The sequence below is a fragment of the Lagopus muta genome, chromosome Z (genome assembly GCF_023343835.1).
Source record: "Lagopus muta isolate bLagMut1 chromosome Z, bLagMut1 primary, whole genome shotgun sequence".
Classification (NCBI taxonomy): domain Eukaryota; kingdom Metazoa; phylum Chordata; class Aves; order Galliformes; family Phasianidae; genus Lagopus; species Lagopus muta.
Window position 1 is genome coordinate 26,873,112 of NC_064472.1, and position 18,085 is coordinate 26,891,196.

An 18,085-nucleotide genomic window follows, 5' to 3' on the forward strand; every position below is an offset into this window, starting at 1 on the left:
CAGGACTGCCAAACAAGATGTGGATGATGAATACAGTATGCAATATAGTGCTAGAGGGTCTCAGTCCTACTACACAGTTGCACATGCTATCACAGAAAGGGTGGAAAAGCAGTCTTCTCTTCTAATTAATGGCACACTAAAACATTATCAGGTGAGAAATAATTGAAACATTATAATATTTAAAATTCGGATAATGTTAGATATTTCAATGTGGTATTTCAAGTGACAAACCCAAGGTTTTTTTAAGTATTACAAGAATTCAATTAGTTTAGAAATAAGGATTCACATGAACAAAGATATCAGTTATCTATCACAGATAATGATTAATGCTTAGTGCTTGAATTATAATACAACTTTATCTGTGTACTTGTAACATTTTTCATTACAGTTCAATATTGTTTTGTTTTTAGTATCCTTCTTGGACCAATGACTGAAACCATCTTGGTTTCAGTATTGCTTAAAATTTTCATTTGTGGTGTTTAGTAGTAATCTTGTCTTCCAGTATTTAAAAGTTGAGAATTTAATATTTCAATTAAAATCCTGACGTTTCAGTATACTGATGCACTACAGTTTGGAGAGAAAGAAAACATTTGCTATGGAGGATAACATCTCATACTCTTTATAGACATTTAATGGATTTAGTAACTTAAGAGTTTCTGTGTTCTGGCCTAAGCAGAATACACTGAAAATGTTATTAACAGGTGTTTTTGGCACTTTGAATGTTGTGTTGTTTTCCAGGGAGCTCTATGGACTTTGCATCCTTTATGCCATCTGACCACTCCATTATCTGCCTATCCAAATTAAAAAAAAAAAAAAAGCTATTCTCTGAGTTACCATACAGATGTATGTCTTTGCACTTCCAGAGAACTGGGAGGAAGACTATTTCCTAAGTGCTCAGTGTGTCAGAATTAGTCCCTGTTCTGTATGGTTCTCAGTACTATCATATATTACAGTAGCTTGTTTAAGTTACTTAGAATTCAAGTGTTAAGCTAATTTTGTCTTTTGAAAGCATTTCATTGTTGTTTTTTTTTTTTAATTGAACTCCTCTACATGGTGGGAGAACAAGAGAATGAACAAAAGGTGAAACAAGCATTCAGACTGGTTGTATGGTCCAACTTTTTCCCTGCAAGGACAATGGAGCAAAGCCTCAGAGCAGTTTTATTATCTCCTTCCTAGAAGGTTTTCAGTACCTAACCAGACCAAGCCCTGAGCAACTTGTCTTAGCCTGTTATGAGCATGGTTTTGGGCTAAAGATTTCCTGAAACCTATTCCAAAATGAATTACTGCATGATCCTATGTTGGTCCAAAGCAAAACTCCATCTGAATTTGAATTATTTTCTCAAGTTTTTGCAAAAGCGTTTCACACTGAGTACTCAACAAAAAGAGAAAGTTGTTATTTATTAACTGATTTTTGAAAGTGCTGAGTTAACATTTCTAGCACCATTGAGGAACTATTACTAAGACAAGATAGAATCTGATTCACTCTTAGGATAAATATGTGACTTTCTTGGCTCTAAGGTCCTCTTTATTTTTACAGCCTCATTGTCATATGTTGTCCAGGTTGTACACCAAATGAAGCAGGGATTCATCACAGGCTTGTTTACTGTGTAATCCTTATTCATTGTCTGGGAAGGTTAATTTGATGCAATAAATAAAGTCAGTGTATGACAGTATAAATTTGATGGCCATATTAGCTTAACATGCTCATGGACAGGAGTGTGACAATTCTTCCTGTATTTTAATTATTTTTTGAAGCATAGAGATATTGTTAAGTCATGTTGATCTGTGTTTTGCAGTGCAATTTCCCTGTGTATCACAGAGTAAAATAATTCAATCTGTGGAGTTAGACAAATAGTGGCAGAAATTACCAGTTAGAACAGATCCTTCAGCTATTTAAGTGATATCTAGCAATTGAACTGGGGATTTTGTTCTTCATTATATCTTTTCTATTTGATGATTACTACTACAAGAAATAAGAGACATATTTGGCAGAAGAGCTTATGGCAAGAGCATTAAGGCTTGTCCGTGGTTCTAGCAGAAATTTTTTGAAGGAGACTTCGGTGTTTTGCAGCTGTCCCCTTGAACCTCTATACTTTCCTGTCCTCTGTATTTTATATCCTTTTTTCCTTCTTAGCTTTTTTTTTGCTTTTCCATATTTCTTACTGTCAAATTTGGTTAGATTCTTTTCTTGACATAAGAGTACTCATGTATGTCAGGACAGAAAGTTGAATGATACAGGAAGGACTGGGTCCCTGTCCTCAATTCTGAAGCTACTTGTAAGTGAAACATACAGTTGCAGAATAAATTCTGATCTGTTCTTGATGTCTTGAGTTCAATAAAATTAGTTTCCAGAGAACTTAGTACCCAGATGTAAATCAGTAAGCACATACATAAACCTAGTAAATCAGCAATATTATTTTGAATATTTTCTTGCAGAGACAGTGGAAGGTTACTTCAGACATACATTGTTTTCTCTCTCAACTTTCTTGGACTTCATAATTTAGTTTTCTCTCCATGTCTGAAACGCACTGAAAGTCTGGATCTTAGAAACTTAGATTGCAATTGTATAAGTAATCATATACATGCACACATGGAAGACCACGTGACAAGTCAATAATGTGAATCCTAAAACTGTGGTTATAGCTGTGCTTTCTAGTAATGCTCTCTGAAATGTAAAGGTCTCCTGTTATATAGATATCTCTTAGCTACAGTACTCTGGAATCTTTCCAGCTCTGGGATTTTTATATACAAGGTATATAAACGGGGTGTTCTTTGACAAGGAAATACTGACAGCCAGATACTGGTGTCTGCTACAAGAGGCTCAGAACATCAGTGATGCAGCTGGGAAGTGTGAGGGCTTACCAAACACAAGAGATTTACAAGTGTTGCACAGAATCAGCAGGTTTGATTTTAGAAGATTTTTGATGAGGCACACAAATTGTATTCAAAATGTGCAAGAAGCTTCTGATTTCATTAGTGCTAAAACTGAGGGAGAAATTCATGTAATGTCAGATGTTCATCAGCCTTATAAAAGAGTGCCTGCATTTCTTTCTGCAAAAAGTAAAAAAATAAAAAATATTTCTCCATGTATGAAATCTGACTACATTTTGGTCTTTTCCGGTGAACAGGAGACAACATTTTGATATAGCTACTACCAGGAACAATCCTGAAGGATTTTTTTGTTTTGTTTTTGTTTGTTTATGTCTGCTTATTTTTGTTTAGGTAGGGAGGGGAGTGAGTAGTGGGTGATTACGGCTAGAGGAGAAAGGGAGAAAAGAAGTTAAGATAGACAGAGATTCTCGTGCTCCTAGAGTTATTGAAGGAAACCCAGCATTTAACTAGGCAGGTCATGAGAATCTTCAGATTTTTATTGTTGATGTTAATTACTTGTGCATGTTTTAAATAACAGAAAATATTATTCTTCATTTCAGCTTCAGGGACTGGAATGGATGGTTTCACTCTATAACAACAATCTGAATGGGATTTTGGCTGATGAAATGGGTCTGGGAAAGACAATACAGACTATTGCACTTATCACTTACTTGATGGAGCACAAAAGGCTCAATGGCCCCTATCTCATCATTGTTCCTCTTTCGTAAGTAGAGAATGTCATTCATCTATTATAATTCTAAGCATTACAGGTTGATTTTTTAGGAATACATGCTTGTTTTTCATGTTGTACCAAGATGAGGGGGCACACTGATACACACTGCACATCTGTGCTTTCATTTTGATTTCTTCCCAAGTAATTGTCTGGAACCAGAAGGTTAACCACATGGCTCATCAAAGAACATGTTTCCACTGGTTTCATGTCTTGTTCTTTTTACAAAACATATAGTGAATTTACCATTGTTTACTCCTTAACCATAAGAGGAGAATGGCGTTTTCTTTCAGATTACATACCTGCAGATCCCCCTACTGCTTTAACAGTGATACTCAAAATCTGTTTTTTAGTTCTTTAAACAAATGTTGCCCCATCAAATAGTAAGTAATACTTGATTAAGATAGGATAGTCTTTTAATTACTGTATGGCTAGCCCTTGCTGTAGCTTTGATGTGTGAATTCTCAACTTGGTCATTTGTGCAGTATTATGACTGTAATAATCTGTCTTACTGCCCCCTGTTCCTTTTCCAAGATTCTACTTTTTATAGTAGTTTTATAGATTTTTTTTTTGCAATGAATTTTGCTTTCACCAAAGACAAGGTGTGAGTTCCAGGGATTTGAAATGCTGAGTTTTAAAGAAAAGCCATTAGGTATTGTAAAATGAATGTAGTATCTTGAGGATTTGTTTTCTTATATTTGTGTGTACATGATAAATGTCTTGATTTATATACCAAAGTTCCTTGTCCTTACTGTTAGATAATTCATGTACTGATTGTGTAGAGCATGCAAGTACTGTAGGATTGGGATATATTTTATTCATGGCCATCTTTTATGATTTCTTTTTAAGCATCCTGTTTTCTCACTGTGCTGCATTAGTGGTTAAGTAGCATAAATATCATAGCTATACCTTATTCTATGAGGACATATGACATGCTCTAGTGTGAGCAGAAATGACAAGAAGAAACGCTATAAAGTAAAATGAAGTCAAAAATAAGGGATGTTATTAATATGTATTTTCTTACAGGCACAGTAAAATTGTAAAATTTCATTTGAGTACTCACTATTGCTTTTTTCCTGTTTTTGTTTCTGAAAGAGAAGAGCTGAAATTCTTATAGGCTTTACAAAAGGCTTCTTTCTCTATCTTTTTCCATATTCTAACATTAATAGCCATTGCTTCTGCCATTGCATGTCTAGTTATTGAAAGAAAAAAAAAGATCTACTTTTGCTGCACCTAAAAAGCTGTTTGTTGTGACCTTGTGGTGGAAATAAAGTGCAGATGTCAGGACCTGCATAGTTGCACTCAATGACATTAATGTCATTACAGTGGAAAATAGATGAATTCTACTGTCAACATCATAAGGCTGTATTTTACAAGTTACAAACTCACTTTGTGGATCCTAAGTAGTGTAAAATAATTCACAAATATATTTTCTATTCTGGTTTACCTCTCCTGCCCATAATATACTCCAGAATATCAATATTACTATAAAATACAATCTGAATTAATTTTGAAGAGGCTTCTGAATGTGAGCTGAAAGATATTTTTCCCATTTTTTTCCTGTTTCCATGTCTCTCAAATGCAAGATTTTTGTTACAGTATATGATTTTTATTTTCTTTAATTTACTTAATTTAATTATGGGGATTGATTATATGGAATGTGTTGAAAATTATGCATCCACTGGGAATTACAATCTGAATTACAAGTATTTCTTCATCTATGGTAGGACATTATCCAACTGGACATACGAATTTGACAAGTGGGCTCCTTCTGTGGTGAAGATATCTTACAAGGTTTGATTCACTTTTTATGTGATTATAAATGTGAAGGGTTGAGAATAAAGACTGTTTTTCCTTTGCTTCTGCATGCATTTCCAAATTTGTCACATATATTTCATGTACAAGCAGTGAGAATTAATCATCCTGAGAAGATGACTGTAATGAACTATAATTGCTTTCAGATTGTGAAATGCAGAAGAAAATTGTTAATTACCATATTTTGCAAAGCTTCTAATGAGAACAATACAAATGAGCAATACTTCCCATTTTATACATAGCTGACTACTTTGCCTTTTGACTACTGTAGTAGTGATGAGGAAGGCAATAGTAATAAGACTAGACTAGCATGTTTTCATTCCCTGGTATTTAAAAAAAGAAAAAGAAAAAAAGAAGATTGTGTATTCTAGCAACAAGTTAGGGGAAGGACATTGAGTAAGTTTGGAATATATAAATAAATTCTTTTCAATGCTATAGGATTCATGTGCTTGCTCTGTGTCTACTTATTCCTAAAAAGATGGACCTGATTACTTCCTTGGAAGAATGAATAACAAAATACTCATTTCCCTCTCTCTTTTAGGGTACACCTGCAATGCGCCGCTCACTTGTTCCTCAGCTTCGAAGTGGAAAATTTAATGTTCTTTTGACTACATATGAGTACATAATAAAGGACAAACATATTCTTGCTAAGGTAATAATGACTATTGTCTCTTAATGGCAAGATGTACAAATACTTTCATATGGTACACAAAACAGAAACATAGAATCATAGAATGACCTGGGTTGAAAGGGACCTTAAAGATCACCTAGTTCCAACCCCCTGCTGTGGGCAGAGTTGCCACCACTAGATCAAGCTGCCTGAAGCCACATCCAGCCTGTTTTTGGACACCTCCGGGCATGGGGCATCCGCAGCTTCTCTATACAGCTTTGTTCCAACGTTTCACCAGCCTGTGAGAAAAAAAATTTCCTCCTAGCATCTAAATCCCTGCTTTTTTAGTTTAAAACCATTCCCTTTGGCTCTGTCACTGTCAGACCATGTAAAAAATTGATCCCTCTCCTGCTTATAAGCTCCCTTCGTGTACTGGAAGGCTGCAATGTGGTATCCCCAGAGTCTTCTCTTCATGATGAGCAACCCCAGCTCTCTCAGCATTTCTTCATAGGAGAGGTGCTCCAGCCCTCTGAACATCTTTATAACTCTGGACCCCCACTAACAGCTCTGCAACGTCCTTGTACTGGAAGCTGCAGCCTTGGATGCAGTACTCTAGATGGAATTTTGCCGGATAATAACTGACAATATGAGCAACTTTATTTCAGCATCCACTGCGACTTTCAGCTTCCGCATTAAAAACTAGAAAGCTACTTTGAAGTGTAGTAACAGAAGTGATCTTAACTATCCTGCTTCATTCACAAATAAAAACATGACACTAGTTGAATCAAAGCGAGGTTGAGGGTTTGCTGTTCCTTGAAAGCTTAGTTATTTGGATTGAAAATTCTTTTGTCTTTTGTCAAGGTTGTTGTTGCAAACAGATTTATTTGGAAATCGTAGTCTCTTTCTTCCCATCTAAATCATATTCTGACCTTAAGTAGTCAGACATCCCAAATTCTTTTTGCTGTTTGTAAGGCCACCCGTGCTTCGATAATGCTCGATATATTTTTTATTTCCTTTATTGATGTTTCACATTTGAAATATTTTTAATTTACACCTGTTGGGAAGAATTTCTGTCTGGCTTAGCTTTGCCAACTTTCCTTTTTTTAATTTTTTTTTCTTTTTCCAGATTCGATGGAAATACATGATAGTAGATGAAGGTCATCGAATGAAGAATCATCACTGCAAACTGACTCAGGTCTTGAACACTCACTATGTGGCCCCTAGACGAATACTACTGACTGGGACACCATTGCAGAATAAATTGCCTGAACTGTGGGCTCTTCTCAATTTTCTTCTTCCAACCATTTTCAAGAGCTGTAGCACCTTTGAACAGTGGTTCAATGCTCCATTTGCCATGACAGGAGAAAGGGTACTGTATCAGGATTTTATTTTATTTTTTTTGAACATCAGAAACAAAATACTTTGCATGAGCTCCATTTTGTTTTCAGAAGCACAGTAGCGCTTAAATTCTCTCTGGTATTTAAGGACTTAATGTAGTTAAAAGCTACCTTTTCTAATGCCAGAAAATTTCAATTTTTTTTTTTTTTTTTTTTTTTAACTCTGAATCAGTTTGACTGTAACATACAATTAATGCACATACTTGGCTTTCATGTGAGATAAGACATGACATAGTAAGTAGTCTTGTAGTGACTTCTATAAACTTCTGTAGGTGGACTTAAATGAAGAAGAAACTATTCTGATCATCCGTCGTCTCCACAAAGTACTCCGACCCTTCTTGCTGAGAAGACTGAAGAAGGAAGTGGAGTCTCAACTGCCAGAAAAGGTTTGCAGTGAAAGAATTTGTGGAAGGAGTCTAATACATTTTTTTAAAGTATTATGTGATGAGGTTTTTTTCAGATTTATTTTACAGAAGAGTGGTTCTTTAACAACTGTGGGTAGCTTTTTTTTTTCATAACTCCTTGCAAAGAAAGCTGAGGAATCCTGAAGACCTGAAGTTTCTGTATTCTCAGTCTTCATCCTCAGTCTTGCAGCTTTAATTCTATTTGTAGTCAACCATGATAAGTGTAAGGCCATCAACTTAGTTCTCTTGGAATTTGAAGTGGTAAGTGGGCATTAGATTCTATCCTATCCCATCTTCCCCACACTGGGTAGAACCTTTTAACCATCGCACAGAAAATCATTATTATTACTGACATTATAAAGTGGACAGAATTTTATTGTAAATTTGTAACTCCTATTCCAGGAGTTCTGAGTTACGTGCAGCGTCAAAAGTTTATTTTGTTTTGTTTAAACGTAGAATGTAGACTTGTAATGAGAATGTAAAATTATGTTCTGATTTGAAATATTGTCTTCATGCATCTCATTTTGTCCTATTCCATCTTCCTCTGCTGTCCTGTATCACCTTTCACTTCTATTCTTCTCAAAATAACGACAGTAGATATGTTGATATGGTTTTTTTCTGTTCTTTTTTCTTTTTTTTTTTTTTTAAGTAAATTTGAAAGCACAGTAAGGAAAAATTTGCTTCTAAGGTCTTCTGGGTTGAAGCAGTACCAAAAATGATTTTTTTGTATGTGTGGCATTTCATGAGTTAAGGAACAGTGAATGAACAAATAGCTCTGTACATACATACTTAAATGGAAGGTTTAAGTCTTTCTCGTTTTTGTGGCTTGTGAATGCTGTTACTGCTGTGGCTTTCTGTTCCTTCAACAGTCAGATTATTAGCACCCTCCTATGCAACATCTTTTTGAGAATGAAGCATACTTAACTTAAAAAATATTAGTAATTTTTTAAAAATTCTAATTTAGGCTTCTAATTTAATCCTAATTTAGTGGACTCTAAGTCCAGTTAAGAGTCAGTGTTTTTGATAAATCTGTTAACAGGCACTGGAGAAGGGAGGCTTTAGAAGTTTTTGTTTCCATACCATGTTCAGAAAAGAAAGTAGTTACTTCAGCTAAGAGCACTAAACTTGTTGACCCAATCAGTTCTGTTTGATCTTATTACATCTTGGCAAAGAAGACATTAAAGAGATAGTTACTTCTCTTTTTATGATTTCATCCTCCTGTCCTTTTTATATGGAAATAACTTTATAATTTTTATTGGTTATTTATTACTAGACAGCTTGTTTTTCTAGTCCTTTTGTAAGATTTCTGGTCAATCCAGCTTTATTATGGGACTGCTATTTATACATTTATTTATGTTTACACATAATTAAAAACATAATGCCTGTAATTCAGAAGTTGGGTGATAGAAAAAATATGTTAGAATGGAATATGAATTGATTTAAAGGCAATGAACAGTCAAAACTTGCTTTCATAAATGCAATTGTACAAAGGAGAATAAGAACTTAAACTGACTGCATTCTAGTTTAGGTATGCATAATGCTAGATAGGCATGTAAGGGATACTTATGCTTGTTTACTAAATGTACAACAATGATTTTTGTTGTGCTTTGCAGACATCATAACATCCACAGGCTGTTAAGTGCACATGCTTGGTTCTTGGTTTTGTTTTTATTTTATTTAAACTCCATGTTAAACAGTAAGTTAAACATTACTTAAACATATTTTTTAATTATTAAAAGATGAGAACAAAGTGTTCAGAAGTTTTGCAATTACACTCTCAGAATCCAGCTGTTTAATGGTAGTTCTGACTCACAGATAATGCTTTGATGTACCTATTGCTATGCTTGCATTTTGTTTGCTGCTTGCTGAAATCAAAGGTGCTGTTAGGTTATGGATAAAAGAGTAAGTTCTTTGGTTAGTATTTTAGGATGACAAGAACCTGCAGCTAGACTCTGCTAAAATTAGTATATCAATGTGTTTGTTTGTTTGTTTGTTTTTAAACTGTAGGTGGAATATGTGATCAAATGTGATATGTCTGCTCTCCAGAAGATCCTATACCGACACATGCAAGCCAAGGGAATCCTTCTTACAGATGGTTCTGAGAAAGACAAGAAGGTACAAGACACAGACTAGAACACACAGGAAACAATGCATTAAAATTACTTCTTGAACATATGACTTCTGTTTCATAAAGTTAGTATGTAGACTGTTCCTGCAGGTATCTTTGACTGTAGCTTTTCTTCACTATTCACAAGGAAAAAAAAAAAAGAAACAAAAAAAAGAAACAGTAAGTGTGCATACATTTCTCAAATAGACAATATTTAAAATTAAAAAAAAAAACAAAACAAAACAACAAACAGTATTTCTCTTGGTTGAGTTTAAGAAGTTATCTGAGTAATTGTGCTTGCAGAAGCCCTGGCTGTGAGAGGCTATTCTTGTCATCTTCCAGAGCTCTTAGCTTAAATCTGGTTTTGGACAGCAATCATATTTAATTAATCTATTAATGAAAAGGTTCTTAAGAGAACAGTAGGATTCAGATTCGTGGAATTGGATGTTAGAATGCATATTAATAAATGTTGATTATGACACTGTGGGTCTTCAGCTAATACAGGAAAAGGAGATTTCCATTCATCAGCTTAATTATGTATACAGTATATGTTATGACATTATGATTAAAGTGAAATACGTTGAATGCACCATGAGAGTTCTTGCTATAGAGGACTTGAACACTGCAGAACAGCTTGCATACAAGTTTTGTTTGTGCCTACTTGGCTCTACTCTGTGCATTTTACTCATACAATGCAAACACATACTGTCTTTTCACCATCCTTGTGCAGGTACACTACCTCAGAATGTTTTGTTGATTCTTCCATAGTTGCTTCTCCAGTGCTTTAAGTGCTTCTCCTTTTTCTTTAATTACTTCAGACTGGCTCTGTTGTGTTAAGACTTCCTCTACTTCCAGTCTTCAAGGGTATCATTTTTCACTGTCTTCCAACCCTCTCTTCATTCACTTTCCTGTCTATGACTGCTTTATCAGGCACTTTTATTCAATGCTACTCATTGCCAGCAGAGGGAGGCGAAGGTTGTTGAGCACTTGTAAGTTCATTCAACAAAAAACTGCTGTTAGTTAAAAATCATGTTTTTTTGCCAAGTCTAGCCAGCGACCAGCTCACACTAAAGAGAATACATTAAGCAACAGAGCTTCAGGAAATAGTGCGAATATGAATACCTTTTCAAGAAAATTTGAGATGATTTTGAAAAGAATAAAAAACAAGTTTTAGGTGTATGGAGTACCCACTCCAGATGTAAAATTCCTGTTCTTTTGTAAATGATTTTAGTTTTAGATGTTATGAAGTTATGTTCTTAGTGCACTTTCCAGTAAAGATTAGAATATTACAAGTATGTAATATGACTGGATAGCATAGTTTTTGCAGTATTATCTGGTTTTATTTTACCTTTATTAGTCCACTACGTATAATTGTGTTGTAAATGTACAGCTTAGTCTAGCACCTAGTGATTCTCGAGTGTTTTTTCTCAGCTGAACTGAACATTGTCTGAATTCAGTCCTGCTTCTAAGAAGGGTTCACTACAGAGTAGGTTTTGAAAATACAGTTAGTGAAATACTAGAACACCTCATGCAGTGCGTTTAGTTAGTCTTTTTGCTGTCTGTTGTCTTGTGTTTTGCTTGGCCCGGAAAGGAGGAGCAGATAATATAGAATTGAAAAGCGTCCAGCTAGTACTGTTTCCTTCCAGGAGGGCTCATATCCAAAGTAGTTCATATTGTGAGTGGTAAGCAGGACAAAAGTTGTGCTGTTTCTGACTCTGAAGATAAGACAAAATACCTTTTGCAAATTATGTTCAGGTCTTTGTTTTACATTATAGAGCATCTTTATGATAGGTGAATTTATGCAGCAAGATAATTGCATTACAGATTATGATCTTCTTTGTTTCCTATGTTTTTTTTTCTTTCTTTTGTTGTTTTTTTGTTTATTTTTTGTTTTAATAACGATCTGGCGTTTGGATTAACTGCGTTTAAAAAATGTCTTTTAGAAGCTTCTTTAATTAGGTAGGAAATGAAATTCAGCATTTGATTTGCATTGTTTATTCCTGTAGGGAAAAGGTGGCGCAAAAACTCTTATGAACACCATCATGCAACTGAGAAAAATATGCAATCATCCATACATGTTTCAGCACATTGAGGTAAGGTTGCTAAGTTTGATTTTGAGTTGTTTTTATTCGGTATAGCTAACAGCAGTAGAAAACTGCTGTTGAAGCTTGGGTCTCTGATAAGGAACAACTGCACGCATAATTTGTGTTGGAAAAGAGACATTTGGAAAGCACAGTAATTCCAGTCTTTTATATTCATTGGCAATCCAAAGTCTAGTTTTAAAGCATTTAGTCTTGTTGAGATACCATCTCTAAAAAATGAAGGTTTTTTTTTTTGTTTGTTTGTTTTTTTTAAATTCAAGACATTCCAGACTAACTTAACCCCTACCCAGAACTAATTTGTGAAATAGGGTATGTTAGTCCAGAGTGCCAAGCAGTAGAGAGTCTTTATAACTAGCAGACTGCTTATCTTTCACTGTATCCAAAATCGTCCTATTCTATCCACCTTGTTTGTCAACAAAAATATGCTGTTGATCTCTCAGAAGGACCCAAAGTACGTAAATAAGCTAGTACATCTAGGAAGTATCATAAATATCTGAAATTGAGCTACATTTGTGCATAGACAAATACCTACTCTGGTGCACGGTTGTGGTTACACTGTTCATTCTTTTGATTGTTAACTAATCGAGTAATTTTAAATTGGTTCTTCTGGTAGTTAGTGTAATTTAATTAGGCTCTACTGTATTTGCAATCTGAGTTTCAAATAATAGCAGTACAGAGAAATATTAAGCAGAGCACTAGTGCAACAAGGTGGATACCAACAGTATCAGCGTAATAGAACTGTAACTCTTAACATTCATATATTTAATGTAGTTGAAATAAAGGTGCATAATTTTGGTTTCCTATTTGTAATAATCTTTTTATTGCTTGTAACTCTACAGGAATCCTTTGCTGAACATTTGGGCTACTCAAATGGTGTCATCAACGGGTAACTCATTTTTTTCTTCCTTTTAGTAAAAACTGTTTTAGGACTACTGCATCATATCCATTTTCTAGAAGATAGAAGCTAACAAACATAAGCAGTTTCTAAATTAAATCAAGGTAATATTATTAAGAAGACTCCTAATAACCATAAGGCAAGCTATCTCCATAGTCACCCTCACATCCAAGACACTACTCTTACTTGAAGTATTATTTCGTCCCTGAATTAGCAGTTGACCATCTTCAATGTTCTTTATTGGTAATGAGAATTCTCTCTCTGACTAATGCTCTGTCTGTGCTCCATCACTAATTCCTGAATGAGAAAGTTGTTTCTCTGACTAATATCTAGGAGTATTGTATCATAAAGAGAAGAATTCACCTTAAGCAGATAACGGTTACGGGAGTCTGAAGATGGATTCTGAGACTTTCTTAATGTCAGACCAGAGATTTGCTCACAGGATCCCTCTGTTCACTGAAATTTCAATTCTCATGGTTGGAATACATGTGATAAAAGTATTTCTCTTTCTGTGGGAAGAGTATTTCCTGTTGCTTCAAGGGCCTTTTAATTTTTTTTTTATTTTATTTATTTTTTTGTGTGTGTGTGAAGCTAAGTTGTAATATGCAGGTTCCTTTATTTTTTAAAATATTACCTTATGTAGCAAAAGCGATCCATCTAAAAGTTCTTACATGCTTGATTGGATGTCTCAATAGCTGATTCCGTATACATCTATGTTTGCTTTTTCTCATCTCTCCTCAAAGCTAAGGATAACTCTCCCATTATTATACTAATCCAGGCCAATAAAATAGAACATGAAAGATGAATGTCCAGTTGTTACTGCACGCCACACAATAAAACTGAAACCCTTGCAAAGTATTTTTGCCACTTCTGAACTACTGTGTTTCATATATATCAACTGATTACAGCTAACTGCATGACTGAGAACTCACTTGTGCAACATTCTGTTGTGATAGATTTCACACAGGCCAACTTTTACCATTTGTTTATTCTGAAACAAGACAAAGTTTATTCATCAGACAGCGTTAATTCATGTAATTCCCATTATATTGTACTAAACAGGAAATTTGAAATCCACAGTCTCAGTCTTTGAGAGATGGATGAATGGAACAGATGTTTTGTTTCCTTCTTACTGGAAGACATACTCACTATGCTAGTCTTTTCCAGAATACACTCTGTCTGACACGTGTAAAAAATTTTAGCTCAGAAGCAATTCTACAAAGAAAAAGGAAAGAACACTATAACTGCTGGAAACCACGTGTCCTTCTCACACAGACTGAAAATTGCTGTGTTAAGATAGCACTGGCTAAGCAGATAAGGGTTTTAGAGGATTGTTCCTGTCATTATTTTATACAGGTCCACGGTGTTCTATAATCTACCTTGCACATACTAGTTCTGAGTACCACTAGTCCCTGCACATGGAAATGCAGTACATTTTAAAATGCAAAAAATATTCCGCAGTATTTCAGATTGATTTGCCATTTCCTCATTCTAGATAAGTTCAGACTTCCTAAACTGAATCCTTAGTTTATGTATCATTCCAAATTGTTCATTACATCTTCCTCCAGCATTCCGTCTCTCCAAGCTCAAGTATTCTTAGCTCTTGACTTTCACAAAAGTATGAAATTTCCTTTTCTTAATTAGATTCCCAGTAGAAATTATTTGATATCAGGATACCTTGTATGTAAGAGAGTTCTCCTCACTTTTACTAGCTCTCACTGTGATACGGTGTAATGGTCAACCATTTGTTATACTGAAGAGTCCTTATAGTTAGATGACTTACTGATCAGAGGCAAATGGTAGCCCTGTGATGTATGCATATGGCTTAGTGTTTTCTTGGCAGCGCTGACTTGTGCTTGTGAAGAAACTGGGAGAATTCCTATCATGGTGTATTTTTTGTCTCTTTTATAGGAGGGCAGTGGAGATGCAGGACAAATATTTAAGGCAAAATAACCAGTACTAGACCTCTTATGTGAGGCTTTTATGACTCTCCACTCATTACAGGAGAACAGGCAGAGAAGGTGGTAAAATGGTGTCTTTCCATGCCTGTTCTAGAAACTACATAGAAACCAGGCACCTGAAGGTTACTGCAGTGATTCTCCAAAGACATCATAAGGAATTTTCTTTCTTGTTCCTTTCAAGTTCTTTAACTTCTCTACCATCTTTATTCTAAATTAAAGTAACACTTCTTACACTAGTTATTTGAAATGAAATAGAACTTTTTTTCTTGGCACTTCTTCATCCAACTGTCCATAAACGTATGCTTTTAGAAGAAAGGTGTGTATCTTGTACCTGACACTTGCTGCTTTTTTAAAAAAACTTGGTTTTTTTAGTCAGACCTCTTGGCTCCTAAACAGTTTAGTCTTTTGCTAAGTGTTTATGTATGTATGCATATGAGAAGATTATGTACCTTTTTTTTAATTATATAGTTGATAATGATAAATCATATTTGTAGGATATAATGAAGGTTAGAAAAAAGTGAAATTTATTTCTGTGATACACATCTTTGTTATGTTGATTCAATCATCCTTTTGCTTTAATTCATTTTCTTAGTTATGGATTGAATTTCAGCACTAGCAGTCTGTTTTGTGGTTCATAGCGTAGGAGAAAGAGAAGCAGTTAAGCAAAGCAACTAAACATTGTGCAAGACTGCTTAAGGGTACATGTTGAAAGTTTTTATTCTTATACAGCTTCTCCTGTTATCTCTGTATATTATCTCTGTCCAGTTTGGAATTCATCTTTTGCCTGAGCATAGTAGGAAGGGAGTTTTTTTTTGTAGTTGAATGGAAAGATTTCTGACATATACCTGTCTAGAGCATCTTGTAGCTGCAAAAACAAACACCTGTTGAAAGCAAAATTAACAGGTGAATGCCTCAACAAATAAATGGCTTATTACTTAGGTGAGAAATAATGTTTGTTTTGATGCACAGTGAGACAGAATTCAATTTCGTAAAGGCAGTTGTGGTTGTAAGTCCACACTGAAGAAAAATCTGTTCCAAGCAGGAATTCACATGGATGTTTATTTTTTATTATCAAAAAGATGTATGAGTCTTGTTTATCTTAACTGAATCTTTCTGTTATGCTACGATGTGACCATGACTAAAAACTTCTCTATTTGTAGGCTTATTCTAGTATTTACTGTGCTTCTTCTCTTAAACAGAGCTGAACTTTATCGGGCCTCAGGGAAGTTTGAGCTGCTTGATCGCATCCTACCAAAGTTACGAGCTACAAACCATCGTGTGCTTCTTTTCTGTCAAATGACATCACTCATGACCATTATGGAAGACTACTTTGCCTTTCGAAATTTCCTCTACTTGCGTCTTGATGGTAAGCAGAATGAAAACAGAATGAATAAGTTAGGGATGGGCATCCTTCGTTAATCCGGATCATGGAATACCTAAGTTCTCTTCATAGTAAGCCACTGCTGTGATTTGACTCTACACAAGTGTGAACAGGTTCAACAGTTCCATGAAGGAAAAGCCTGCAAGGATATTTGTTATGAAAGTATAGCTACAGACCTATAAGGTGCACTACACTGGAACGTTCCCTGTCCTTACATATCAGGCACTGAGCAGGGTGTACTTACGGTGATTTTAGTAGAGTCGATCTGAGATATATCTGTCTTCCTGTCTCTTTGACTTCATCTTTCATCCATTTAACATCTAAACCATTTGGCTGAGGGATTGTTCTGATGAACATTCATGTTCCTGGAATGCAGAGGATGTAGAGATCTACAATCCACTTGTTGGTACCTAAGTTGTCTGAAAATATTCTTCTGATTATAGATGTGAATGGTGGTATTTTGACTAGATTCCAGTGGAATTAATTGATTGGTGACTAAAAATTCATCACCATTCTCCACAGGTTACATGAATTTCAGTGAAAAATAAAATGGTACCTATAGATTTCTTTTGATTTTTACAGGAAGATCGCTAGCCTCAATTATTTAATATGTAAATGGGTAGCTTTTTTACATTTAAATGAAAAAAAAAAAAAAAAAAAGGAAACATAATTGAGAAGTATTGAAAGAAAATAAATAAAAATTCAAAATCCTATGTGGAAATCCCATGTTTCCATTGTGGTTTTCTTCTGTGATGAGTGTCTCTATCTCCGACCTTCTTAAATATTATTTCTTTTTAATCAATTTATCTCTCACGTGGTGCTGTTGTAGAGGACCAGCAGCACTTACCAAAATGCCTTTTCAAGAAAAGCAGTGGTATAAGAAAAATATGAAGAACAGCGTGAATAAATGAGCATTTAAGGTCTTTTGACTATTCTTGGGTACTGCAATGTTAATTAACATTGAGAAGTATACCAGTCCTTTTCAAGTGTTAATGAATATAAAAACTTCAAACACTGTCCTTTTCAAATATAAATCAAGGTAATGAAACTGAGCATAAGCTTACTGTCTTGTGTCACAGGATGTCTTGTGCTTTTTTCATGCTAGAATGTCAATGGCAATACACAGTATGATAAATACAATATTTTTGTTGAGATACAATATTTTTGTTGACATATTAAGGATTTTCAGTTCTTCTTATTACTGTGACTCCTAAGATAAATTCTGACGTTTTGATTAATCAATTTACTAATGACTTCTAAAAATACTTAGATACATTCAACTCTGTTTGTGTATAATAACTTCAGTTGAAATTTATGTGAGTTATAAGAAGTATAGCAATGCTAGCTGGCATTTTAAAGTCTACATTTGAAATGTCAAAAATAAACCCTCAAGTATTTTGCAGTCCTTCTCTCAAATGTAGTAAAAACAAGTGACAGAAACATCCATGGGCAATATTTTATTTATTATTATGGAAAATACAGCAGAGATCACAAGGAGCAAGTGAGCTAAAATTTCACTGCCTCCTGTACATTTAGGCATTACACTGTATTTAGAGTATTTTGGTTCACATCATTGTTATGTTTTTACTTTTCAGGCACAACAAAATCAGAAGATAGAGCTGCTCTCTTGAAGAAGTTCAACGAACCTGGGTCACAATACTTCATCTTCTTGCTGAGTACAAGGGCTGGAGGGCTAGGCTTGAATCTCCAGGCTGCTGATACTGTTATAATCTTTGATAGTGACTGGAATCCTCATCAGGTGATTATTATTTGCTTATCTGCAAGCAAATTGCAAAGAATTCATGATGTTTT

General features: G+C 34.7%; 1 protein-coding gene across 3 annotated transcripts in view; it reads left to right on the forward strand.

Annotated features, from left to right (window-relative positions):
* The window catches only part of SMARCA2 (SWI/SNF related, matrix associated, actin dependent regulator of chromatin, subfamily a, member 2), a 104,247-nt gene that overhangs the window by 46,292 nt on the left and 39,870 nt on the right, over positions 1-18,085 (forward strand). For all 3 annotated transcript variants that reach the window (XM_048931497.1, XM_048931498.1, XM_048931499.1), the window contains exons 15-25: positions 4-151; positions 3,432-3,595; positions 5,329-5,395; positions 5,958-6,068; positions 7,153-7,395; positions 7,696-7,809; positions 9,835-9,942; positions 11,941-12,027; positions 12,876-12,922; positions 16,092-16,258; positions 17,869-18,032. In XM_048931497.1, coding sequence (XP_048787454.1) covers positions 4-151; positions 3,432-3,595; positions 5,329-5,395; positions 5,958-6,068; positions 7,153-7,395; positions 7,696-7,809; positions 9,835-9,942; positions 11,941-12,027; positions 12,876-12,922; positions 16,092-16,258; positions 17,869-18,032 — 1,420 coding nt within the window. The remainder of the gene's footprint in view (positions 1-3; positions 152-3,431; positions 3,596-5,328; positions 5,396-5,957; positions 6,069-7,152; positions 7,396-7,695; positions 7,810-9,834; positions 9,943-11,940; positions 12,028-12,875; positions 12,923-16,091; positions 16,259-17,868; positions 18,033-18,085) is intronic.